The 25,854-nt window shown below is 38.9% G+C and overlaps 2 protein-coding genes across 11 annotated transcripts in view; both read left to right on the forward strand.

The window, feature by feature from the left end:
• Positions 1-17,582, forward strand: part of NISCH (nischarin) — a 29,700-nt gene extending 12,118 nt beyond the window's left edge. Inside the window, exons 6-21 of one of the 3 annotated variants that reach the window (XM_085072844.1) lie at positions 1,164-1,259; positions 2,877-2,972; positions 3,286-3,444; positions 4,700-4,768; positions 5,230-5,415; positions 5,602-5,730; positions 6,154-6,267; positions 7,097-7,205; positions 9,766-9,887; positions 10,733-10,788; positions 11,286-12,602; positions 13,013-13,187; positions 14,349-14,502; positions 15,050-15,178; positions 15,549-15,710; positions 16,188-17,582. In XM_085072844.1, the coding sequence (XP_084928970.1) occupies positions 1,164-1,259; positions 2,877-2,972; positions 3,286-3,444; positions 4,700-4,768; positions 5,230-5,415; positions 5,602-5,730; positions 6,154-6,267; positions 7,097-7,205; positions 9,766-9,887; positions 10,733-10,788; positions 11,286-12,602; positions 13,013-13,187; positions 14,349-14,502; positions 15,050-15,178; positions 15,549-15,710; positions 16,188-16,816 (3,702 nt within the window). In that variant the 3' untranslated portion in view covers positions 16,817-17,582. Of the gene's footprint in view, positions 1-1,163; positions 1,260-2,876; positions 2,973-3,285; positions 3,445-4,699; positions 4,769-5,229; positions 5,416-5,601; positions 5,731-6,153; positions 6,268-7,096; positions 7,214-9,765; positions 9,888-10,732; positions 10,789-11,285; positions 12,603-13,012; positions 13,188-14,348; positions 14,503-15,049; positions 15,179-15,548; positions 15,711-16,187 lie in introns of those variants that run through there. The other 2 variants (XM_085072846.1, XM_085072847.1) reach the window with 2 other exon arrangements.
• A 689-nt stretch (positions 17,583-18,271) lies between these two features.
• Positions 18,272-25,854, forward strand: part of STAB1 (stabilin 1) — a 57,245-nt gene continuing 49,662 nt past the window's right edge. For 3 of the 8 annotated variants that reach the window (XM_085072836.1, XM_085072841.1, XM_085072842.1), the window contains exon 1: positions 23,989-24,304. In XM_085072836.1, coding sequence (XP_084928962.1) covers positions 24,224-24,304 — 81 coding nt within the window. In that variant the 5' untranslated portion in view covers positions 23,989-24,223. Of the gene's footprint in view, positions 18,440-22,981; positions 23,108-23,986; positions 24,305-25,854 lie in introns of those variants that run through there. The other 5 variants (XM_085072839.1, XM_085072837.1, XM_085072838.1 and 2 more) reach the window with 5 other exon arrangements.

Below are 25,854 nucleotides of genomic sequence, written 5' to 3' on the forward strand. Positions count from 1 at the left end.
TCCACCTTGCTTTCTTTGCAGACACTATGGGTAGGACAGTATATATGTATATATGTGCATCTATATGAATCTTGCCCCTTTCTCCCTGACTGCATCTGAAAGTTAAAAATAAAACCCTAAAAAAAGCCTCAGTTTCATACATGGCCCTGAATTTCTGGCTAAAATACTATTTCAGATTAAATGTGAAATGGCCTCAGAACAGATAACTTTTGTCAGGAGCCCATTTCTTTTCTACCAAATAAGTGAATTAGACTTCCCCTGACTTATTTTTTTAGCACTGCTTGCTATGACTCAAAAACTCATTTAAGCCCCTTTACTGCATGAGGAGCTGCCTTTTAACTGTAACTTCATGTGTTCAAAGCTGAAATCAAATGGTGGATCAGGGGAAGCAAAACCACAGCTGTACTGATGTTCCTGTGGCTCTTCAGTTGCCTTTGTCATCCTCTGTCTGTATAGAAGCTTCTGAAGGGGGGATTTTCTGGCTGGAGAATAGCTTATTGTTTAGAAAAATCACCATCTGCAGAATTTCTAGCCCTTCTAAATGCTTGTGAGTGGGCACATTCAGAGCTTGTAAGATACATGACGAGAGAAAAACCTTAGAGTTTTTCCCAAAATTATATTCACAGCAAACATAAATGAAACCTGGGTTTTATGCTGCTGACACACTCTGAGGCCAGAATCCAATTACCATATGGAAATACCAGGTGCAATTTTACTGACAGGTATCAGTGTAATGTTTTCTACAAACCCATCTTGTCAGTGCATTGAACTTCTTCCCTTCTAGTGGAATTGAAGACAGCGCTGACTTGGAGGGTTCACAAGTTTCGAGGAAGTTGTTTTTGGTGAATGCAGCTCTAGCTTTGTCAGCTGAGAATGAAGCCTTGGTCAGCCTTGCTTATGGTGTTGGTTTTTGCATGCCCCATGTGCTACAGAATGCAAGCACAAGGTGGCACTTCAAGTTCAGTCCACGTTGCTGGAGCAACTAGTATTTTACTGAAGAGCTAATCTGCAAGTGTCACGAATCATTCCATACTTGAAAAATTGGTTGGGACTGTGGCTGTCTTTCAAGTCTACTGCCCTTTGGCCATTGCCTGTGTAAGACTGAAATGTGAACAAGTTGGATTGTGTGCAGTAACTCAATTCTTAAATGTCTTGAATGCCAGGTCACTGGAACAGGGGGACCTTTTGGAACCAGCAACATTCAGGAGCATCTCTTGCCTTTTGATCTGTCTATTTTCAAATCGCTTCATCAAATAGAGGTAGGACTGAGATACTGCTCTTCAATTCATAAGTGCTCTGCAAATGCCAGGCCTGCTGCATATATCTCAGAACTGGTGATTCTCTGCTTTGATTTGCTGCTAGAATTGAGGAATGCACAGTTTAGTGGGACTGTTTCATTTGTGAAACAATGTTTTTTCACAAGTTTGGGAAATAAGGACAGAAAATTTAAATTACTAGAAGAGTTTGCACTGTGTGCATTTTCAAAAAAAAGCGATTTCTAGTATTTACACAAAACCTAAACCTGAGTGGCTTTCCACTGCCATGAAGATTTAACAAGTGGGCTTTATAGTAGGATCCCTTATTGCAAAGTACTTTTTATTTGGAAAAAAATGTACATCTAATATTTGTGAAAATGTTCTGACATTAAATTCGCTTGTGAAAGTGCACTTTTGGGTGTAATGCTGCTTGTTTGATAATTTGCAGAATTTTTTCATCGCCCTGCTTGCAGTGTGAATACCAGGGTTTCTAGCAGTTTTCAATTAATATTTTTTTAAATACTTTCTTGACCACTTCAGGTTTTTCCAGAGAGAGAATATCCAATTTGGTCATGCAGTCTGTACTCTGTCCACTTTTGGTGGATGCTGCACCTTTTCTAGTACATGAATGCTATTGTCTCATTGTTATGAGACAGTTGTTGGTTCAGAACTGATGTGTATTTCTGAAGTCAGTGATTTATTGTCATTTTAATGTGGGAAAGAAACTACGATGGGCTGTAGAGTGGGAGTCTTAATACAGCAGAGGGGATATTGCAGAATTGCATCAATTTTCCCTTTTCCCATGGGCATGAATGTGGGGATAAAAGATTTTAGATCTTTAAGACTTTTGAAATTGTATGTTCCTGAAAAGTTTTGGATTGACTGGCACTAGATGAACACTTTCATCCCAAAATAAACACTGTCCAAAAACTGACTGGTAATCTGGGAAGAATTTTTTCAAGAATGGCAGGAGGTCTGTCAGTTTAGTGTGGTTTCCTTGATACACCAGCAAATGTGCCAGCTCTCATGGTTGCACAATGTGTGACTGACTGCAGAGAAGACAGACTTGCTGTAGTAGATTTTCAGTAATGTTGTTTCAAACTGAGCTACAGAAAAAGAGATTCTGTAATCTTAGTCTGTGTAATAAGGTAAGTGATGGATTACATTCTTAGATTAGTATCCTCACTTTCTAAGCATTTCTTTCTTCTTATGATGAAAAGGACATATTATACCCACACAAATGTGTCTGTAGGTACAGTCCTCGCTTGAGATACCTCTCTTCTTTGTAACAGTAAACTGCTGTGACCTGTTAAATCACCTGGGTAGTTTCACCTCGAAGAATGGGTGGGACAGGTTGGAAAGTCAATGGAGAAGCTTTGTTCAAATACATGTTTAAATTTCACTTTCCTGTAGTTATCCCTCTAATCTCTTGCTTTAGCTTTGCCAAGTGTCAGTATGTCTGACCTGATAATCTCAGGAGACTTTGAGGAAGTGCTGTAACTACTTTGCAAATTGCTGGAGAATCTGCTATTGAAGCTTTTAGCTGCTGCCTTCGTGTCTCATTTGTCTGTCCTAACATTTCTGACTTTGTAATGTGATTTTTTTTTTTTTTTTTAATAGATCAGTCATTGTGGGGGAAAGCTTATCAAAGGGCTGACTTCATCAAAACATGCTCTGGCCACACTGAGTGTTCGATTTTCAGCAACATCAATGAAGGTAAGAGCAAATTCCTGCTTCTGGTGAGTGTTCAAAGCATGTGCAAAACCAACATGCACAATGTGGAAGTATCCACTTGGAGTCCATGTAGTTTTCTGAATTGCCTATTGCAGGTTCTGTTTTTAAAACCATGGAACTGTAAGGGTTTACTAACCTTGCAGAATCTCAAGTTCAAGTGAAGGATGTGTTTGGTTATGTCCCTTAACAGGGACACTTTTGATGCTTGCTTACGTGAGATTGTTGGGATAGTTTCCAAAACCATTAGCTTTCCCTGAAGATGTAAGCCTGGTATTGGTGTGCTTCTGTTTAATAGGAGATCCTGGTGCCTGAGGCCTCTGAGTTTGATCAGTGGGAGCCAGAGGATGCACTGGACAATTCAAATTGTCCAGTGACAGCAATTATCCCAACCTGGAGAACTTTAACGACTTTGGATATGAGTCACAATAGCATCTCTGAAATTGATGATTCAGTGGTAAGAAGTATTTTTCATTTGTGGAAAAAAGTTTGACTTATCTGTGGCACATTATACACAGCAGTGTTTTTGCATTTGCTCTTTTGCTGTTTCTGAAGAATTTTCAGTTGCACTTTGTTGGTTAACTACCCAAGTTAATGCTGAGGAGATTTGTTCTATAAGAATATTATTTCCTTTGTTAAAGGAGAATAGTTTTGTCATTTTGTATTCTGTAGGCAACATTTCCATGAATACTGACTTTTTGAAACATGCTTTTACTGTTTGCCTTGGCCTTAGGCCACTTACCATATTTTTTAAAAAGAAAAAAGCACCTCATGGACTCAACTTTGGAGTTATCAAGGCTGAAGTTTCCTGCATATTTAAAAACCTATGGCTTGCTGGCAGCTGTTTTGACATCAAAACAGTATGAAGAGCGTGAAAACAAAATTAGGAGTATTTTGCCAGTACTTTAGAATTTAGTTTTGCACATTGGTTATTAAGAAAAGAATTACATGGACATAGTAAAATATAAACAAAGTTTTTAACTTGAGCTACTCTTGTGAAGCAGGAAACAGTTATACGTGTAGCTCAACCAGACATCATAGACTTGGAGCATAATTACCTTGTTCATGATTTTTTGTGATGTAGATTTAAGATGCTTCAGGTCTGTGCCCAGGTCTTTAACTATAAGGCAAATCAATGCTGAGAATTCAACCAAAATAAAGCAGATGCAAAACATTGATGTCAGAATTCAGCATCAAGTTCAAGGTTTGAGACCTCCAAAAGTAAAAGGCTTTCTGAGTTAAAGTGCCCTTTCAACAGGTTTGTGTGACCTTGTAGTTCTTGACTGGTGTAATTGGAACATGGAAACAAATCACTCAATTTATTCTGGGTTTGGTGCTGCTGCCTTTATCCAGGTTTCTGTGTAACGTAAATCTCCTGGTTTATCTGTTTAATAAGACCAAAGCACCATTAATTAATTTGATCTATAGTTAGGGGATAAACTAGGATAAATTATTTGTCTTCAATAAGAAGCAAGGTTTCAGGTTAAAACTTAACGGTGCCCCTCAAAGTAACCTGGTTTTCTTAAGACCAGGACTCAGCACTTGTTGCACCAGGTCACACAGAATGTTTTCTTAATGCCAAAAGCTGAAAAGAGAGACTGTGTTGGATAACATCTTTCCTCTGCTTCTGTTGATCAACAGGTATTGAAGGAAATATGGCCTGACTTAAAGCTAAAGTGCATTTAACACATTTGGTTTTTTTTCCCATCTAGAAATTAATTCCGAAGATTGAGTTTCTGGATTTGAGTCACAATGGGGTGTCTCTGGTAGAAAATTTACAGGTAAGTGATGCATTTAAAGGTGATTTTTTTTACCCAGCTACCTGAGACCTTAAAACACAGATTTTCATGCTTCAGAATTTTGTTGCTCATCATCTTCATGGAGAATAATTTAAGCCCAAATAGCTGCTTCTTTGTAACATCAAGGTCTCTTTAATGGTGCATTTCTTACCTGCTCTGGAATATTTTAATTTCTTTGCCAATATTGATACACAGCATTTAGTTCTTAACTAAATTAATTCGCTGCCAGTTGGATGTGTGGGTTGGTAAAAATGCAGTGGAGGAAATTCTGTTTCTACAAGCTTGAACCTTTGTAATGAACAATTTCGTGTGATGTTTTTCATGCTACATAGTGCCCAGCATGAAAACACTGTTGCACAAAAAAGACCCAGTAGTAAGATAGCATCTTTGCTATTGTTCAGTGTTAATTGGTGTATGACGATGAATTTTCTGTGCTGTTGTAGCATCTGTACAACCTTGTTCACCTGGACCTATCCTACAACAAACTTACATCACTAGAAGGTGTTCACACAAAACTGGGAAACATCAAAACTCTGAATTTGGCAGGAAATCAGCTGGAAAGGCTGTGTGGTCTTAACAAACTGTACTCATTAGTCAACTTGGATCTGAGCAACAACAAAATAGAACAGGTAACTGTTGAGTTTTGGTGTCAAATTGTGTGTTAGATCACAAGCCATTTTTTTTCAGTGCAAATAAGTAAAAGTGGCTGTAGTGATTTTTCCTGGTTGTTGAATGTATGCAACCTGTGCAAGAAGTCTGTGTGCTCATTTTCATTTTGCTACTCTGTATTCATGCTTTTACTCAAATACTTTCAGATTGATGAAGTAAAAAATATCGGCAACCTCCCATGCTTGGAAAAGGTGGTGTTATCCAGCAATCCACTGAGCATCATCCCTGATTACCGGACCAAAGTACTTGCTCAGTTTGGAGACAGGGCCTCAGAGGTGAGCCCCAGTGCTGCTCTTCTAATCTTCTTTCTAGCCTGGTGAGGAAAGTGGTGCAAATGTTCTAAAAACCTGATGAGTTTTTAGTGTGCCTTGGAGGTGGTGTTTAGAGAATGAAACCTTATTAATGTTACTCAGCTGTGCTCCTGAATGTAAATGCCAGTTTACCTTGCCTTCATTGGGTAACAGTGTGTTAATATTGGAATACTGTTGTGCTGGAAGGGTGTTACACTTAGCAAATATTCCTGAGCTTGCACTAAATGGATGTTAGCTCGAGGTGTAACGTGGTAATTGTTTTTGTGTAATGGTTACAAAGATGCATGTGGTTTGCATTCAGCTACAGTAATTTTTGATTATTCCATTAATAAAAATTGCAGAATGCGTTGTTTTCAAAACTTTTAGATGTTTTAACATTTTTTTTAGGTTTGTTTGGATAACATTGTTACCACAGAAAAGGAATTAGACACAGTGGAAGTGCTAAAAGCTATTCAAAAAGCAAAGGAGGTGAAATACAAACTGAGCAACTCTGATAAAAAGGTGAGTCTGGTGCTGTGTGAGAAGCAGAATGTGCTGCATACGAGAGTTTACAGCATTACTTCCACAAGTTAGATGTAAGCAGAATGCACTAAGCTTTCCTTAGCATTAAAGTGTTTTCCTTTCTTTGTGCTTTAATGTGGTATGAACTTTTAATATTGCCTCTTTTTCCTATTTAGTTTTCAATGCAGTTTTGGTAGTTATCAGACCTTCCTTTTTTGGGCTGGCTTGGGAGAGAGGAAGTGGGAAGAAAGGATAAAATGATGTAATGGTGTACACAATGAATTTGCAGACGACCTTAACAGCCATATTTTGTATCTTATTCAAGTATTGCACAGCTGTGATTTTACTGCTTGCATTGCAGAGTACTGAAATTACTTCCCCAAACTTTCTTCCTGTGGTTATTCAGTAGTGGGAGAGAATCATAAATCTGAATTCTCCTTGCCTTCTCTCATACCTGGCTGTGTGCTGTGTAGTTGGTTAGTGTTGGTTTGGAAATAAACTTAGCAACAGAACAGGTTCTGTCCTTACAATGCAGAAATCCTGTTTTCATTCTTTTGACTTATGAAACTGCCAATTCTGTCAATACAGATTAATCAGTGCTCAGAATGACTTCTCCAAATGAATTCTTAGTGGAATTCCACTTAATGTGAAAATTGAAACTTAGAGGAGGTGACCACCTGCCCCACCCCCCCCCAAAAAAAAAAGAGCTGGCACTAACTTTCCTATTATTAAAACTGAGAAAGCTTGTGTAGACTTACTTTAGTTCAGGATCTCATGTGTCCTGTGTATTCAGGTTTTTTCTTTAATTGCTGCATACTTTCTTTATTAGATCAGTGAGGACTCCAGGCTCACTGCTGCCAGCTCCAAATCAAACTGTTCTTCTCTTACTGTTCGTCCTTCCTCTCCCTCTCTGCCTCGTCCTGTCAGCTCCAGCCAAGGTAATCATGTATGTATCGTGCTGCTGGGCTGAGCCTCTTGGTTCTGCTTTTCTAAGCTGCATTGATATACATGAATATTATGTGCATGGATATAGGGCTTTAAAGATAAGCACAAAGACCTGGTAGAATTGGCTTTGAAAGTGAAAGTTGTATGTAATGTGACTCAGCAAAACTGACCTGTTGTTCCCAGTGGTGATAATTACCTGGAGTCAATTACGGGACTTTTTACTGCATCATCCTGCAGAGGACTAGATACCATTTCCAGGTTTAAAGTCATGGCTTGATGGAAAATCATGGCATACACAGATGTATTTTAAAATTGCTTCTCTACCCATTCTTGGTCTGCAAAATGTCAGCTCAAGCAGCATATGTTCTATTAGTGGTTTTTGCAAGAGCTGCATTTCTGTCACACCAGAGGGAAGACAGAGAAAGGAGATGAGAGAAAGACACTTGTGGGATCAGTGTTCGGGATGAGGTGATTTCAGCACATCTGTTGTTTTCTACAGAACCTGCTGACATCACCTCAAGTTGTTTTACTGTATGTTTCAAATGAATGTGCCTGTTGCATTAGGAACTTAGAATGGCTTAACTTTCTTCTTTAGCCCATTGGACTGAGTTATGTGAATATTCACTTGTGGCTGAGAAGAAGAGATAAAGATATTTTCTAGTTTTGGCTTTTGTCTGATTGAAAAGTGCAGTAGAATATGCATGGTGAGAGAAGACTCTGTACCCATTTAAAAGAGCAGAAATTATCTTCTCTATTACTTGTGGTGGGACTGCTTCCTCTTATCATTAAATCAGTGGATTGGTGGATGAAGGAGAGAAATGTCTCTGAAAAGCTTGATCTTTGAAAAAAGTCCATTGCTGTGACTTCTGTAAAATCAGCAGCAGTTTCTTAGTTCATACTAGAAAAATGAAAATGTTCTGACAGCATTTGATTAAGGGACAGACACCTTGATACAGATTTAGTTGTTATTTATGTACTTTGCCTTTGTAGCCCTTCTAGATCATTTCTCACCTGCAGAAAAAATGCCAGTTTTTCCAAAATTAAGTTAATGCTTGCTTTAAAAGTATTAAATACTTGACAAACTGGCTCAGTGCTGTAACTATATAATAACCTGCAGTTTTATACAGGACTGGCTGTAAAAATGCATGTCAGCAACTACTGGGACTGTTTAAGTTATTTATCAATAGTTTTTTTTTCTACTACAATAAATATTTAGTAGCAAATGAATCTTGGGAGAAAACGTAGATCTTTCTGAAGGACTTCAGAGTTCTATAGAGTGGCATAAGATTCAAGGTTTATTTACTATAGTCCTTTTCCATAAGGTTTCTTCAGTAGAATTATGGGGAAGGCTTTTTTAAATAATGGGAAAATGAGAACTGTGCAGGCTATTTCTCAGTTTCAACAGTAGAAGTTGTTCATTTGCTACATACATATTACGGGTTGTTTTCAAAATACTGATTCTGAGATATTTATTTAAAAAAAAATGGAAATGTGCTAGGCAATTAGTTTCACTGTTAGACCTTAAGTCATGAATAATGGAATTAATTTCCTGATATGCTATTTCTATGAATTGTTTTCTCTGCATTTTCTGGACACCATCTGTTTCCGTATCATGTTATTCATACTAAATGTCATTGGGAAATGGCTTATGGAAAAAGATTAAATATTTATATAGGAAACAGAAAATCAAAAATAATGCTGTCATGCTCTGGTTTTCCTGTCAGTTTGAGTTTCCTTCTTGCTAACACAGTATTTTGTTCAAGTAATAAATACCTCTTGTGTTTCCTCTGACCATGAGATGTCTTGGTGCAATCTGCTGAACTTTACCATCAATTCAGAAGGATAGATGCAGGAGGTTTTATGCTTAAGCCAGACACATATCCACACTGTAATTTTGGTTTTTATTTGTATATTTAAATACTTGAGCTGGCTGGCTCAGTAGCAATACTGAAAATTGATTTGCTCTGTTGTGTCAGTTCGATGCTGTGAATATCAAACTGGCAAAAAGTCAAATGTCTGAGTCTGCTAGCTTGTATTCACTCATGATAAGTTTTTACTTATGATTCAGCTTTGAACCCTTGAAAGAGGTTCCAAATGAGATGACATCTCAAGTGGCATTTGAGAGATCAGAGCTTCTCAGTCTGGTTGAAGGTCTACAAGCTACTACAGATACTGTTCAATTGAAGCCTGCAGTAATTTGGGAGCATGCTACAAAGTTCATGAAGAGTGCTCTGCCAGCCTAGCAGCTGACTAGTTCTGTTAAAACTGAATTGTGTGAAGATTTCTTACACCAGATATTGAGATTCAAATTGATTGTTAGTTTGAGAAAGAAGCTGTAGCAGTCTTTAATGCAACTATCAGTTACTACTTTATTAAACTAAAATTCTGCTTGCTTTTTTGTCCTGGCAATTGTGTGAAGATATCCTTTAGCTTTAATGATTTATTATTAGATCTTGATTATACAGTTTTAATTCCACTTGATTGGCAGATACTATTAGACATTTATATTTGTTTTACTTCAGTGATTTAAAGAGCCATTTATATTTGTTCTAGAAATAATTTGTGAAGAAACAGTCCTAGCCAGCAGTTGTTTGCAATCCAGTGGTTCGACTCCTACAGACCATACAGTTCCCCAGAGATGCTTTGAAATACCAGACTCCAGATGTAAAATTCAGGTAATTGCCACGCTTCTGTTTATATTATAATATTTTAAAAAGCTTTTGCACTTATTTCTGATGTTAGAGTATCATAGTAATCCACAGCAAAGGGATTTTTTTTTTTTATTCTCAGAACTATTTTAATGGAATAGGAGGCAGCCCCAAATTTGATTCAAGGGCGTTTGGTCCAGTTCACAAATTAAATGCAAAATCTGAGTTTACCAGAGTTGCAGAGAACTGTTGCCAGTATGGCTTTGAGATTTTGCCCAGTGCTAGAATCACATCATTTAATAGCCATTTAGATACTGAGTGTAAGAATACTCAGTATCATATTACAATATCAGTGTTTGAAAGGTGATTCTCTTGCTGATAGAGTGGAGGAACCTTCTCCCTGTCAATAGGCAATGGCCCAAATTTGTCTTCAGTCTTCTGCTCCTTGATAACTTCTGTTTTGTCATTTTATTTGTACCATTTGGAAGCACTCTTCATATGCATGGCTTCAAGGAGCAAGACAAGAAGACTTGGGCACATCTCTTCCTTTACTGCCAGTGTAGTTGGTCTTTGTCAGGTTCCTTTACCTTTTTGCTTCATGTTACACTAACTCAGTAAATGTTTGTAGAGTGCTGAAATGCCTGAGTCACAGGTTGGATCTGTTCTCAGCAGCAGAGCTCACTCTTCTTCTGCCTTGAATGCCCAACCTAAGGCAAGCAGTGTTTGTGGGTCCTCAAAGGAAGGCTGTTCAGCTGCCCATGAGTACAGACTTGGCCAGTTTTAAAAAGCATGAGCCAGCATTAATTTGCTTCTCATGTATGCTGAACTCTTAAGTAGTTTACAGCTTTCTGATGTTATTTTCTTCTCCTTAGGCACCTGCCTCTTTATTGGATTCATGCAAAGAGTATGGTGGTGGTCATCATGTGTGGTAAGCTACATAAATAAATTCTGATTTAAATCCTTATTAGCTTTTGGATAATAACAGTGGGTATTGTTTTCTTAAACCCAGACTTTAAGGCAGAACAGTCTTTTTCATTGTATTCTGCCTCTGTTATTTTGAACCAAAATATGATGTGTAATGTTTTTAACATTTGAACCCTGGAATGCAGTTGGTGGTTTTAAAACCAGCAATAGCTGTATTGTTTAGTCCTTTAGCTCATAAGGGTGTGCCTACTGGTGATGGGAGGGGAAAATGAGTTAACTGTTTTAGTTTTTACTTTCTATAGAATTGCACACTACTGGTCTTTAAAATCAGTGGCTGTGCAGTAAGATGTTTTACAAAATTACACTGATATAACTGTATTAATAAAAGCAAATACCAAAGTTCTGAGAAGCACCAGCATGAGTTGTAGGTAACTGCTAGGTAAATGTCACTGTTTTTAAACTCGTGTTTGTACTTATTGGGGCTTCTTCTCTCTTTTGAAGTTTGGAGAGTTCAGAGGAAGAGCATTGTGCAGTGCCTGACCCCTGTAACACCATCATCTTGCCTTTTAATTGTATGTCCTACACTGCCACCAACCAAGACTTTATCCAGCACCTTTCTGCCTCAATAGTGCAGGCTGTGCAGAAATCTGCCCCATCTCTCACAGAGAATAAAGAAAGCCCTCCAGGTAGTTCCACAACCACAGACAAAGAAAATGGATATTTTGAAATGGGACTTCACGAAGGAGATCAGACTTTTGAGTTCAGCACTACTTCGGATACTCAGTCGCCTGACAACATAGCAATGGAGAGTGTTGACATAGTCAAAGTTCTCTGGAGTTTTTCTATTCACATTCATAAAGGACTCAGACAGTTTGCTTCCTGTTTGGTTTTGACCGATGAGATGCTAGCTGTGTTTGAGATTCCTCCTCAGGAATTGAGAGGAAATTGCCAGCACATCCCTTCTGCCTTGAAATTAATGCTGTGTTTTCCATACACTGATCTAATAGAATTTGGCTTTCTCCTGCCAGAAATCTGTTTAACTCTGAAGCTGAAAAACAGTGACAACTGCTTGTTTATTGTTTCAGACTCACAGAATCTTCAAGACTTTTATTCCTGTTTACAAACGTGTTGCTCTCAACACTGCACATCAGTGTTACCAAGCTCCACGTGGCACTGTAGAAAAGCAAATCTCCAAGAATTTCTCTGTCAGCTTATAGAATTGAATTGCATTTCAGCAGAAGATGTTGAAATAAAAGGTTGTTTCCCAACATACCTTGTTTATGGGAATAAATCCAATGTTCAGAAAGTCTTGCATCAACCAGAGTCAGCTGGCAATAACAAGGAATGGTCAAAGAATGTTTTGTGTTCTGCACTTTATTCTTCAGTGTATAAATCTTCTGACCAGAGTCCCTGTGTGGTCCATCCATGTTGGATATTTCTAACACCCCAGCATTTGTACATAGTAAAGGTGGATTTCAGTTTACTGCCAGGTAAATGGATAGGCACAGAAGAGCTGGGAAGTGTATTTAGGCTGAATAGAATTCCATTAGCATCACTCGTGTTGTATCCAACTCATGGTGCCACCCAGCAGAAGGGTTCATTTCTGGATGGACACGTGCTGGAGTTGCTCATTGGATACAGATTTGTTACAGCAGTGTTTGTTCTACCTCATGAGAAATTCCACTTCCTAAGAATCTACAGTCTTTTAAGGACACTCCTGCAGGATGTTAAGACTATTATTATTTTCAAAGCTTCAAGCAAATTGGATGCTGTAAGGAATCATGTTGTAGAGGCAAACAGACAAGGTCAGGCAGCCAGGTAATGATTGCTGTAAAAGGTCTCTTGCATGGTGCTTGGTGTGGCTTAACCCCTGTGTTTGCTGCTGTCGTTGTGATTGGGTTTGGACTGTAGTATTGATGAAACACTTCTGCGTTGTGCTAGTCTGTAATGTGAATGGTTATCCTGAACTGTAGCAGTCTACCTTTTTTAATCTGTTTTCTTGCTGCAACATAAAATATAATCTCTAATGGAAGGAAAATTCCTATTTCAAATGCCTGCAGGCTGCGGTCATGGCAGGTTGACAGCTATGCTCAAGATATTAAATTATTTAACTATTCAAAATGGAAGTTACCTGGTTTTAATTTTTGAATGAAATACATGTATTCTGATAGGGGAAAAGCTGTGTAGATCCTTACATTTTGATTATGTGTGTTCTGGATCTTCTCTAGTTTTTGCAAGCCTCATCTGACGCTGTCATCCTTATACCCATCTGAGTTTCTCATGCAGAAGATAACAGAAGACAACCAGATTCCTGTTCACCTTCATGTTTCTGTGTCACTGCAGTATGTGGCTGGGCTGAAGGGAAGAGCTTTGGTTGAATTTTTCCATAGCAACATTGCAGAGGTATTATGTCTACCCCCAGTGTATAAAAACATGCCTTGTGGCCTCTCTTTACTACACAATATCTGTAAAAACTTGTTTGATCAAAGTTAGCCACAAGAGCTCTGGGAAGCCTGGAAGCATATTGATCAAAAATGTATGTGTTACTCCATTTTGGGTTCCCTGGTACAGCAGGTGGGATCCTTCAAGGCATATTTTGCCTTCAGGATCTGTGGTGCAGAACAGGAGAGTACATTAATGTATGTCTTGAAGATGTGATTGCTCCAAGGATGTTCCTCTTTTTTCTTTAAAGTGACAAAAGGAAAGAAATAACAGGAATGAATTTATTTTATGATAGTTCTTAGCTAAATCTATTCATAAGAGTTCTGACTCATTTTTGTAATATTGTGCATGATTACAGCACATGCATGGCTGTTGGTACTCCAGAAACATGAGCAGATAAACCTAATTTCTGAAAAAGATGAAAGTCTGTCTGGGGAACATCAAATTGAAAAGTACCAATATTACCTAAAATGTGTTATGTGGCTTTTTGAGTGATAAATCATTGTGATCTGAGTACAAATGTCAATTGAAAAGCTTGAGAAATAGATAATTTTTTATTCCCTTACCTCCCTTCCAAATGTTCTAAGTAAGCACAGTTACAAGCTGTGCTTCTCTTTTTATATCAGAAGCTGATAAAAAAAGCAGGTGACTCATTTAAGGGTTCACAGTAAGCCCATCAAGTTAGAAGCTGGGAAGAGGCCTAGTTGGAACAGCAGCTGTAGTGGCAAGCTGTCCTTCTGTCCACTCCTTAGGGTTTTTGCATCCAAACCTCTGGAGCATCTGAAGGCTCAGCAGACTTGTTGAGGCTTGGGAGGCCACTGTAAAATGTCTTTCTTATAAATGAGATGTTTTTCTGGGTTTTTTTTCCTAGTTTTGGTCAGAAGAAAAGGAATAATTAGCTCCTGACAGAAAAAATAAATTTCTTAAATAGACAAGATATTTTTGGTGGCTGCCATTGTGGCCTCATTTAGCAGCTTTGGGGTGAACTACTTCTCTTTGATGGAGCACGTCCAGATGCTTAGGATTTTGGAGTTGTTTCTCTTGTGGTCTAAAACTGCCTCTAAGGTGGTGAAACTGTCTGAAATATCAAAGTCTGTTTATGAAATAAAATGTATATCTTAGGTGGAAAATGAAGAGTTGAGACACCTCATGTGGTCTTCAGTTCTGTTTTACAAGACTCCCAATATGGAAGTGATGGCTTGTGTGCTTCTCTCAACAAAAGCTATTTACTTTCTGTTGGATGATTCTTTCATTCATGCAGATGAGCACCAGTCAGGTAAAATAGTTATTTTGATCCTTTAATTAGGTTACTGACTCAATCCCTCTCTGTGTGTTTGTCTTCAGTTTAAGCACTAATTTTGGTCAATATTCTTACTTAGACCTCCTCATTTAAGGGGTCAGTATGGGTATAAGGCTTTTATGTTCAAAAAATCAGGGTCTTGAGTCATGTCTGCTTCTCAGACAGACCTTGCTAGCTGTCATTGTGTCCATGCCTTTCTTTGATGTCATTTCATAGTCCCTTTCATAACTAAATTGGAAAGGGAAGGATGAACCTCATGGCGTGTATTCATTTAAAGTGTGTTATTAATGCATTTGCTGGTTTAAATCTGGTATGTGACAGATGTTTCAAGAAGGGCTGCTAATAAGATTTGCGTGTATTTTGCTTGAGAAATTATTAGCCACTGTATCCAGTTTTTTCTTAAATTCATTCTTCAGGTGTGAGAAGATTTTATAATTATAATAATATTTTAATATAAAATTATGCTTATGAACAGAACAATTTTATTCTTTTGACTTTTTTATCTTATATACTTCTTGAACAGATTTTTGGAGCAAAGAAAACTCAGATTGTGAAAATAGTTCTTTCCACCTCTCTTGCTGCTTTGTGCTAAAACTTAATGACCTACAGTCAGTAAATGTTGGCCTGTTTGACCAATACTTCCGAATTACTGGTGAGTACATCTTGTGCTTTCAGTTTTTCCAGTCCTATTTTTTTAGTCTTTTTTAGATGGATCCCTGTCTTTATTAGTGAGATGGAAGACAGTATTTTTTGTTGCTTCTTTTTCTTGAATCCCTAGAGCAATATTTGAATCATAAGTATACACTGTATTTTAAAAGGAAGAGGAATTATGTATTTTTTGAGGTATTTTTAAGGATTCTGTTGTTGTTTTGAAGAATTTGAAAGGTTCTGAATAATGATTCATGTTTTCAGGATAAATAATCCTTGTAAAAATCTTTTCTGATGACAGTTGCACATTGGTTTAAGAAATTATAATTTCAAGTGCAGATTAGAGGGTGAATTATATTCTGTATTCTCTTCAGGACATTCTGCAGATCACATCGTCACCTGCCTGACAAGAGACAGTTACAACACTCACACCTTCATACAGCAGCTTATGGCAGTCCTGTCACTGCTTGCACGCACTCCTTCACCTGAACCAGTAGATAAGGACTTCTACTCTGAATTTGGGAGTAAAAACACAGGTGTGTGGTGTTTTCTACATGTCTTGAGTTATTTAGGCATCATACTTAAGGCTTCATCTAAACTCTACTGATTAAAAACTTTTAAATCATTTATGCATGTAATTTCCCATTTGATGCTTTAACCAAACTCCCTGACTTAAGTTATTGTAGATGTGCTTTATGTGAACAGAATTGTTCAGTGTAAACAGTCTTGCACAAATGAAGGTAGTGATGACTTCTTGAGTTCACCCTGGACTTAAATGGTTAGAAATTTGCAGAAAAGTATGTTGGTAATGCAAGAAGGGAGACCCAGTAGAGGCCTGCAATGCAAATAAAATTATTCCAATATTGTTTATAAGCAAAACCATGTATGAATAGATACAAAACTTGAATTCTTCCAGCTACAGCCATCTTCCAACGGTTGTTGCTTATCCTAGTATGTTAAGAAAGTATTGTATAGCACTAAATAGAGATGTAAATAATGTATGTTTCTTGCAGGGAAAATGGAGAATTATGAACTGATTCACTCTAGCAGAGTAAAATTTATTTATCCAAATGAAGAGGAAATTGGGGACCTTGCTTTTCTAGTGGCAGAGAAGATGGATGGTTTGACCAATCTTCCATCACTCAACATCCTTCTGTATGTGTTGGCATTTCAAGTAAATCATGTTGAAGGATCTGCTCAGAACACTAGTTCACTTCAACCTAAAACACTGATACTGACCAGCTCTGATTTGTTCCTCTTTGATGAAGATTATATCAGTTACCCACTACCTGAATTTGCTAAGGAGCCACCAAAGAGAGATAAGTATCAGCTTGCAGATGGAAGACGAATCCGGGATTTAGATAGAGTACTCATGGGATATCAGACATATCCACAGGCCCTTACATTTGTGTTTGATGATGTTCAGAATCAGGATCTGATGCAGAATTTAACACTGGATCACTTTGGAGAATCTGATAGTGTCCCAAAGGGAAATTCTAGACAAGAGGGCAGCAGGAGCAGAGAGATCCAGTGGTACATTTTTATCCCAAGTGCTGAAAGCAGGGAGAAATTAATTTCATTGCTTGCAAGACAGTGGGAGATCTTATGTGGTAGGGAATTGCCTTTGGAACTTACTGGGTAGTTACTGCACAGCCAGGTGATTTCAGTGTGTATTATAATGTAAAGCACAGTGTTTAAGTAGATAGCACCTGTCAAGTTCTCTTTGTTTTAATGAGAAGCTGACCTGGACTCCCTTGTTCCCTGGTGCAGTGAATATGTAATAGTACATAGAAATACTCTGAAGTGTTAACTGGGGACTGAACTTCTTGTACAGTCTATTTTTTATGCAATAGTATATAGTGAAAAAAATCATGAAACATCCTGGGAAACTGTATGGAAAAATTAAGGAGTCAACACTAGATATTCTGTTGTCTGGGGCTGTTAAGGTTTCCACTATTTTTCTGTATATATCAGTCTTGCTATTCTATACAAATTCTAATGTGTAAATAAGGGTAAATGCCTGTGTATGTTCAAGTGCAATGTTCTTTGTACAAGAAGTATTTTGGGTATGCTGCTAATGCTTATTATTTAATGATCTTACAGTTTTACGTATGTTTTTCTTTGAGGCCAAGTGTAATTATTTGCTGCCAATGATGAACTTAACAGAAAAATTTGAGCCACAAGCAGGTAACAAATTTTCACATAAAACTATTTTCACAGGCATTCATTTTCCTTATCCAAGTATAAAAGAATTGCTTGGTAAAGATCCCCTCAGTATCATCTTGAAGTGGAAATGCCCAGTGTGGGTATATCAGCATTTTGTCAGCAAATAATGGATTTGTATCTCTGAACACAAAGTCTTTCTTTCGCCTATCTTGTCAATACAAATAAAGTGTAATTTGACAGTTTTCTTTTGGCTTTGTCTTTATTCAAGTTTATATCTTGTGTTTGCAGGATACCATATGGCAGTTCAGCAGCACATATTCTGTTCCTAGAGTGCATTGTAAAGTATGAAATGTGCAGCAAGATGAAAGAAGAAAATAGTTTATTCCACTATAACAAGATTGCTAGTCCAGAAATACAGCCGAGTCATGGAAACTGAGGATCTCCAGCCTCTAAACACAATTTGAGGATTTATTTCAAGTACTTTTGCTTCTACATTAGATCCCTTTCTAAGCTGTCATGTTTAACTTGACTATTACTGTGCCCAACAAGTTTTAGCCTCCCTCATGACAGTAAAATCCCCACTCGCTATTATGAAGACAAATATTGAGACTTTGAAAACAGTGTTTTATATCCAATGGGATTAAGAAGGGAAGAACAGTTTTGATACTTATGTGGCAGCTAATGCTGCTTAAAACTGAATGGAGAAATCTGGGTTGGAAGAGACCTCTGGAGGTTCAACAGTCAAGTTTAAAACAGGGCAATCTTCAAACAGATTGCTCGGGGTCTGGTCCAAACAAGTTAGGAGTTTTTGCCAAGATTGGCAAGTCCACAGTGGAGTTGGGAATTTGGTGGTTTCATGGAGTGTTTTTGCCATGCTGTTGCAAAGCTTGGCTGTTTTTTTTGGATTTCAGAAGCCAGGAGTGTTGCAGTCAGTGCAAGGATGACAAAGACAGAGGCAGCCTAAGTCAAATTGTATTGCAGGATGCAGTGGAGTTCCCTAAGCAAGCAGGGATAAGGAGCATAACTGGAGTGCAGCTCTGCTCCCAGTTTGGCAGAGGAAACCTAACCCCTTGAGCTTAGACTGAACTGAACAATTAAGGTAGGTACTGCAGGCTCTTGGGGAAAACTAAATTTTCCTGTACTTTGGAGCTCTTCTATTTTCTGACATCTCCAGGTTCCTTGTGTTCATTTAAGCTTAATTATGGTTGGGTAGAAAAAGCTGATTTCTAAATTAAACATCCTAGGGATAAAGTAATTAAAAGAAATCTTAGATATTTACCAGTTCTTTCTGAAGTAGCTCTGTTAATGACTTATTAGCAGTTGTCTAAGGTAACACTTGACGAGCCTGTGGCAACAATCTAATTTTCAAAAGCCTTTGAGAACTTAACCAGATGAACAGATAATTTACAGTTGGCCTATGGTTTAAGTGAATACAGAGGGAGTCTGAGTCTTCTGGAACTGCCTGGGATTTTAGCCAGCATGGATAAATATCTGTCTTTAATATGAGGGGTTACATTTGTCATTGCTTCTGGTTAAGTCAGCCCTGTTTCCATCTTAAAAATAAGGCCTGTCCTGGGGGGATGCCTTGTGCTTGAAACAGACAGACATGAGTTCTGTTTCTAAGCATCTTCTGTAAAATCCAGCTGTCTAAAGGTATTTTGATACATTGGTGAATATCAGAGAATCTTGTATTAGAATAAGCAAGGACAATCCCCCTGTTTGTTACATACTTCGAGCAGGCAAGGTCTCTTTTACATATTTTATTGCAGAAAAACACATATGTGGTTGAACTTGAAATGACAGCCCAACCAAACCCAAAACAAATCCCCCTCTCTCCTTGCTACCAGCTATCTGATCCCTTACTACATTCATCGAATCACAGAATGGTTTGTGTTGCAATGAACTTTCAAGATTATCTCATTCCAACCCCCCTTCCACGGGTAGGGATGCCACCCACTAAATCAGTTTGCTGAGGGCCTCATCCAGTCTGGGCTTGAACACTTCCAGGAATGGGGCATCCACAGCTTCTCTGGGCAACTTGTGCCAGTGCCTCTGAGTGAAGAATTTCTTCCTAACATCTAATTCTCTTATTTTTAATTACAAAACATTCTCTCTTGTTGTATCACTATCTGCCCATGTAAAAAATCCTTCATTTTAAAATCCCTTTAAATACTAATGTGGCTGCAGTGAGGTCTCCCTGGACCTGCTTTTTTTCCAGCCTGAACAGCTCAAACTCTCTCAGCCAGTCTCCAGAGGAGAGGTCCTCTGTGTTAGAACCTGCTGGAGTTAGTGCTTTGTGGGTGTGCACTTCTGTTCATTTAAGTGCAATATTAAGCTGAAAAATTTTAGAAACTGTCATTCCTCAGTGCTGACCTGTTGTCTTTGTCTAGTTTTAATGTAGTCTGTTGTTCCTAAATACAGGAATTTATGTGAGTTTTTCTTGAAAATGCACAATCAGTCATCCTGGAACTGAACTGATTGCTTCAGTTCATAAAGATTTCCCAGAACTTTCCATATTTAGTTTCTACAGAAAGCTCTGCAGAATGGAGTCACTGTAAACGACTGAGGTTGCATAGAATAGTCTTGATTTCTTCTTCTCTTTTTGCAAGAGTACCATGAAGTGTATTTCTCTTTAGTAAGCCTTTGTCCTCAAATCCTTTATAGCTTCCAACCCTTGTTCAACACTGAGACAATATCTGAGTAGCTGGAGTTATGACCAGAAACACACAGAGGCAGGTGGGGAGACCTTTGTCAGGAAAATGTCTCCTGAACTTTCAAACTTCCGTGTTCCGGCTTTGCAGCTGATACAGATTTTTGCCACCCTAGGAAGACCCAGACAATTAGTTTTGTTCAGTGTCATCTGCCAAGGATCTGGCCAAAGGTTTTGAAATTTCCCTTGTATTACAATTGAAAAATTGTAAATGAACCTCATTAGGAAGGAAAGTAAATGAGGTGCTGACCTGAGCTAAACTGTTTTCTCTGCAAGAAGAAATGGCAGTGACCTGCATTCTGTGTGTCCTGTGTCCATTCCCATGCTGATCTGCCTGGCTATAGATGTGCCACACAGTGATATATTTCCATCAGCCCCTCTGGCTTGCCTTCTTGTTCTTACCAGCTTTGATAAGGAGGTGGATTTTTTAATTGAAGTAACACAAAGTACTGCTGCATGTTACTTGCATTCTGATCAGGAAGTTTACTTCTGCAGTATTAATTTTCAGACATATCAAATCTTAGGCAGAAAAGCAGTAACATGAGGAAAAGCATAGAGTTGTGGCTTAGAGCAGAAAACAAATTGCTGTTTCTGTCCCTTTCTCTCTGTGGATGTAACCAAATGGTCAGTTCCCAGAGAAGCTGTGTGGCAAGGTGGACTGGATGGCAAATCACTTGCCTTGGCTCTGTAGTTTCTGAACAAAAGATTTCAGGAAATAGCAGGAAATTGCCCAATCTCGTCAGAGCTGCACACACTTCACAGAGCAGAGCTGGTGACCCAGCATTTTAAAACAGTGTGCGGCACAGGCAGAGAGGCTGGAAGGGTTTGTAGCTTTATCTTTTGCCTTCATCCAGGTGGGGTTTTGGTTTTCTTTTCCTGTGGAGCAGGTTGAGTAATTTTTGCCAGCAGCTTCTCCACTCTGAATGTTAATGTGTATGCAATAAAAATGCTAGGTCTTAGATGAGCTGCATTAGAGGACCCAACTTTCATAGATGCATAAAGCAAAAAGAGAGGGAATTTTTCCCTGAGAGGGAAAAATCCTGAACATTCCTGCTGTCAACAGTCTGCTGATGACTGGGGAGACTGAGCCCTCAAGGTAAGTTATTAGTGTTTTATAGAAGTCATTCTCTAGAAGCCAGAGCCACAATTTGAAGATGTTTCTGAGACCCTCGTCTGTGACTTCTCCTGCTAAACCAGCCGCCTTCTGTCATGGAGGCAGGAGACACTTGACAGATAAGTCAATCTCCACGCTTTCCAAAACAAAAGCCCACATGCAAAACCTCACAGGTAAACACACTGGCAGACAGTTGACAACTCTTACTGTTTGTTTTAAAGTTGAATTTGCACAATCCTATTTCAATCAAACAGTGACTAGGATGCAAGAAAAACCCCTCTACCCTGCCTGCACAAGGCCGTTTGTGTGTTCTGTCATCAGACCTTTACAGGCCTTGCCTAAATTGTCTCTTTTGATGAAAGGCTCTCTTGCAAATCTCAGGATCTTGCTTTATGAGATTTTGGGGGTTTGAAATACTTTGTAGAGATGCCTCTGTGCATGAGCTGGTCTAATATTAAAATAAGTGAGGGAACTGAGGTTTCTATTTGTTGACAGTTTTGAAGAGTATTGGACCAAACAGTGGAATAAAAAAATTGATCCAATGCATTTTGCCTCTAAGGCATGAAGTTTTTATAGATGTCATCCATGAGAAAATACATTTATCTGCCTAGGAAGAATCCATTTATCAGAAGAGAACAGAACCAGTGTAAGTGGAGCAGTAATTTGTGCTTGTTTGTCTCATTTTTGCTCCCTGTGCTGTTTCTATGCTGGTATTGCCGTCTTTGATGACACTCTCACTGTGAGCATCTTGGCATATGTGCACTGAGCATTCTTCATGGCTCTTGGCCACCCATAAATTTAGAGGTGGTTGGTGTTTTGTTTCACCTTCTTACTAATTTCCAGAATCATGAATATTTAAAGTTGTTGCAGAGTTTGGTGTTCCAGATCCACCAGCAGTGATTAGCAAAGTTTCTATTCTCTCAGAGTAGCCCAATAGGCAGTGGCTGAAACAAGCTGCCTATGCTGCTTGATCAGGAAAGCAACATCTAATGACAGATGACCTTTTTCAGTTTATGCTCTGCTGCTGTACAATGGCATTACTCACTGTTTGCATTTTTAGTCTCTGTATTGCTGTTGTATTGCTTGCCTTTAATTGAGGTGAGGTCAGATAAGGAAGCTGGCTGTGAACCTTTTGATGTTGCGGTGAATCTGATTTACTTAAATCAGACAGGAATTTCACCAAGCATCTCTCCCTTCCTAGTTCCCTGCAGTAGGTCAGATACAGTGATGATAAGCAGCAGTGGGAAGGCCTTGGAATCAGCCTTTGTGTGTCTTTTGTCGCCCTGTACCATTTTCAGTGCTGAGCCATTTAGAAAACTGTCTGAAGGTCCATTAAAGATGCCAGTGCATCTTCAAGTGCCCCAGGATGAGCTACTTTCACCTTAAAAGCTTATCAGCTATGTGTGGATGCTGGCAACTTAATCCCTGTATCATAGAGCCAGCTCTTGGAAAACCCATCAACAATCTTCAACATCCTTCTGGGGTAGCATGGAGCAGAGAAGCAGCCTCATTCTTGTGTTTCCATGGCCAGCCTGGTGCCATGACTGTAGGCAAAGAAAGCACTGTACAGCTTCTACAGTGTCCCCACTGTGACTTTGTGACTTTCCCATCCTGCCAGAGCTGGCTTGAGCTACAACACCCCTGCCTCATTTTGAAGATCTTCAGGGTACCAAATGGTTTCCAGAGCAGTTTGAACCCTGTGACCTTGACAAGTCACCAGTTGGGCAGCGACAGTTCCAGGGCTGCAGTTGTCCTGTGGCAAGACAAGGGGGCTGAGCTGTTGGATTGAGCTGTGGGCTGGTACTTCTCACATGGGTTACAGTGGATGGTTGTGTGCCTTATCTGCTTCCTGTTAGTGCAGGATATATAACAGGGCTGGCTGTTCATCATGCTGGCTTTCCCTCTAGGATGAAGGCAGAAGTAAAGCACAGCTAACGGCACCAGTAAGTACAGGGGTTCCTATATGTACCTCATACATTACAGTATGTGTGTCTTTGTGGGGATGCAGGGATAAAAAGATATTAATACATTGTTTATGTAAACACAAGGATAGTTCCCCGTCCTGGTTTCATTTAGGCACCTTCATGTACTCTTAATGACTCAAAAATTCTTGGTGAGATTTGTTGGTAACAGAAGCAGTGCTTAGACTGCTCAGTATAGTGGGCTCTCTTGGCAGTGTCGGGAGACAAAGGCCATGTAAAATCTGTCAATAATCAATTGTTTGTAATGTTCAAAAGGACAATATAAGTTGCAGACTCTACCTCAGGTTAGTGTTTATTTTTTTTAATGCTGTTTTGGGACTTTTCTTATACTGAGTGCTATGGAAGTGCTCCTTGGATTCATCAAGCTGTCAGCAGAGTGTTTGGAAAATTATAAATTTTGCCATTGCTGCCATTGCACCTGCAAAATGTGATGCTTTTCTTGCTGAGAAAGTCAACTACATCAAAAAAGTATCAAAGCCTGCCCAGAGTGTTTGATTAATGCAATGTGCTTCATTCCTGCTCTGAAACACAGCCTGTCACTCGTGTTGCTTCGTTCTTGCATACTTTAGTATAGGCAGTGGTCGGGTCTACCTTCACTTTGAGGTGTTATGGACATATTCACATCAGTGGCAAAAGGAAATTAACTTGCTCTCTGTGAATTTATGGTATTTAAGTTTGCCCATTGGATTTGCCTTCTGTTAAGCATACAGTTAACCTCTTTTCATTCCAATTAGTTGAAAACTAAGGATTTCCTTCCTTCTGTTTTGAACTGATATGTAAGAGGAAATCCGTAGATGTTCCTGTTTTGAGTAAACCTTTTACTAAGGAGTTCTGCTTGTGCATTTAAAAAAAGAATGGAAAGAAAAAGGTTATGTTGATTCAGAAATAACACTAGAAGTAGCAGATCCATTTCTGAAGGCTTTGCAGCCAAAAAGCACAGAGCAAAAATGCTCTCTCCCTGTTTACTTTTAACCTCTGGTTTGTCTTGGATCTGATTCTTAGTAGGCGGTGTTATCTTACAGAAATTGCAGCCTCTCTCGCCACCCCTTTTGTGGAAAGGGTCCTGCCTGTAAAAGCATGAAAATGCATCCTCCTGGATTGCTGTTTTTCTTCTTAGCAGCATGCTTCATTCCCACAGCTGACTGCCAGAGTCTGAAGGTAAGTCTGCGAGTCTTTGTTTAAATGTTCATTGAACAGTTCTTCATATTTGGACGATTGTGTGTTAGGAAACAGTTATCTTCAAAACTCAATTTTTTAATTTACATTTGGTTAGGTGCAGAGTAGCATCTGTAAAAACTGTAGGGCTGTAACGTATCTTCTCTGTAGTCCAAACTGAGGAACTAAAAATAAGGGTGAAGGGAGCTGTTTTAGTTTTTAATCAGATTAAATTTGTATCTATGTTTGGCATTGAACCTGAAAGTAGCAATATCAGAGGGAAAATATCAGCATCTTTGCATTCTGCTATGTTCAGTATGTGGGATGGGAACTTAATACCCAGCAGGACAGGTCCATAACTTTCCCAGGAGAATTTTACTTTAAAAAAACGTTTTCATCTCATCAATTTGTTCCTTTGCAACAATTTGTTTCAAGTATATTTTCCAAGAGCTTCCCAGTAAGGATTGTTGAATAGTTTCCATTTTATTTCAATTTTTTTGTTGATTTTCTTTTGATTCCTTCATTTCTTGTTCTTCTTAAAAGTAGCGTCTAAAAGAATGTGTGACGCCTTTGTAGATCTGTTCTCTAGACTCCATGGTGAGGCAGTCCAGTTCTTGTGGGCTGGAATTCACACCAATTCACATTATATTGTCTTCTGCCATCCCCCTCCTTGTGTCCTGCTGTTGGAGGAATGAGCTGGCCTGCCATGCCAGGAGTTGTGGGGGGCATTTGGAAATGCCCTGGGGAAGGGAAACTCCCTATGGAGGGCTGTCCTGTCTTGAATGACCCAGCAGGGCCCTGTGGGGAGTGGACAGACTTGTGAGTCTTAGGGGCTTAATTTAGGAAAAGCCAGAGGACTGGAAAGATGCTTCAGTGTGAGACTTCTGGGTAGAGGCTTTTGTGTAGACCTTTTCATAAAAGGGCCATAAATGACTACTAGGAAGGCTTGTAGGATCGCTAAGGTGACTTGAGCACAAACGTGATGTGTCTCTAGGGGTGGATGTCATTTGTCTGGAGATGTGGGTCCCAGACAGATGGGTTCCAGATTGTCTTCAGCTCATGTCTTCAGCTGGTGTAAGTGGAAATGTAAGTCTCTCCAGTTTGAGACACTCTGGTGATCTCTGTAATCACTGAGGAGTCTGGCTTGGCATGAAACTGTTATGTTATCAGGTAGTGAGTACCAAGTCACAGAGAAGTGAAATGTTTTGAATCACCTCCAGAGCAGTTTATTTAATCCAGGAATAACTCCCTTTTAGACTTTTTCCCCAAAAAAGTCCCTCTTTATGGAGAAAGAGAAGAAACATTTGAAAGGTTACAATGGGGATAAGGAAAAATAAGGATCTAATGAAGCCATCTCTGGTAATTTAGGGTACCCATTGGATCTGATGGGAATAGAAGTGCTGTAATTCCACAGGAGGCTTTTGTTGGCTCACAGGGGCCATCAAAAGAGAGAAGAGAGATTTTGTGCTGTTTTTCAGTGATGTTACCTCAGGGCTCAGCTTTAATGGTTCAAACATGACAGTGAATTTGTTAGTCTGATTTCCTTTTTTAAT

Source organism: Lichenostomus cassidix, chromosome 12 (assembly GCF_008360975.1).
Source record: "Lichenostomus cassidix isolate B80296 chromosome 12, HeHo_3.0, whole genome shotgun sequence".
In the NCBI taxonomy this organism is placed as follows: domain Eukaryota; kingdom Metazoa; phylum Chordata; class Aves; order Passeriformes; family Meliphagidae; genus Lichenostomus; species Lichenostomus cassidix.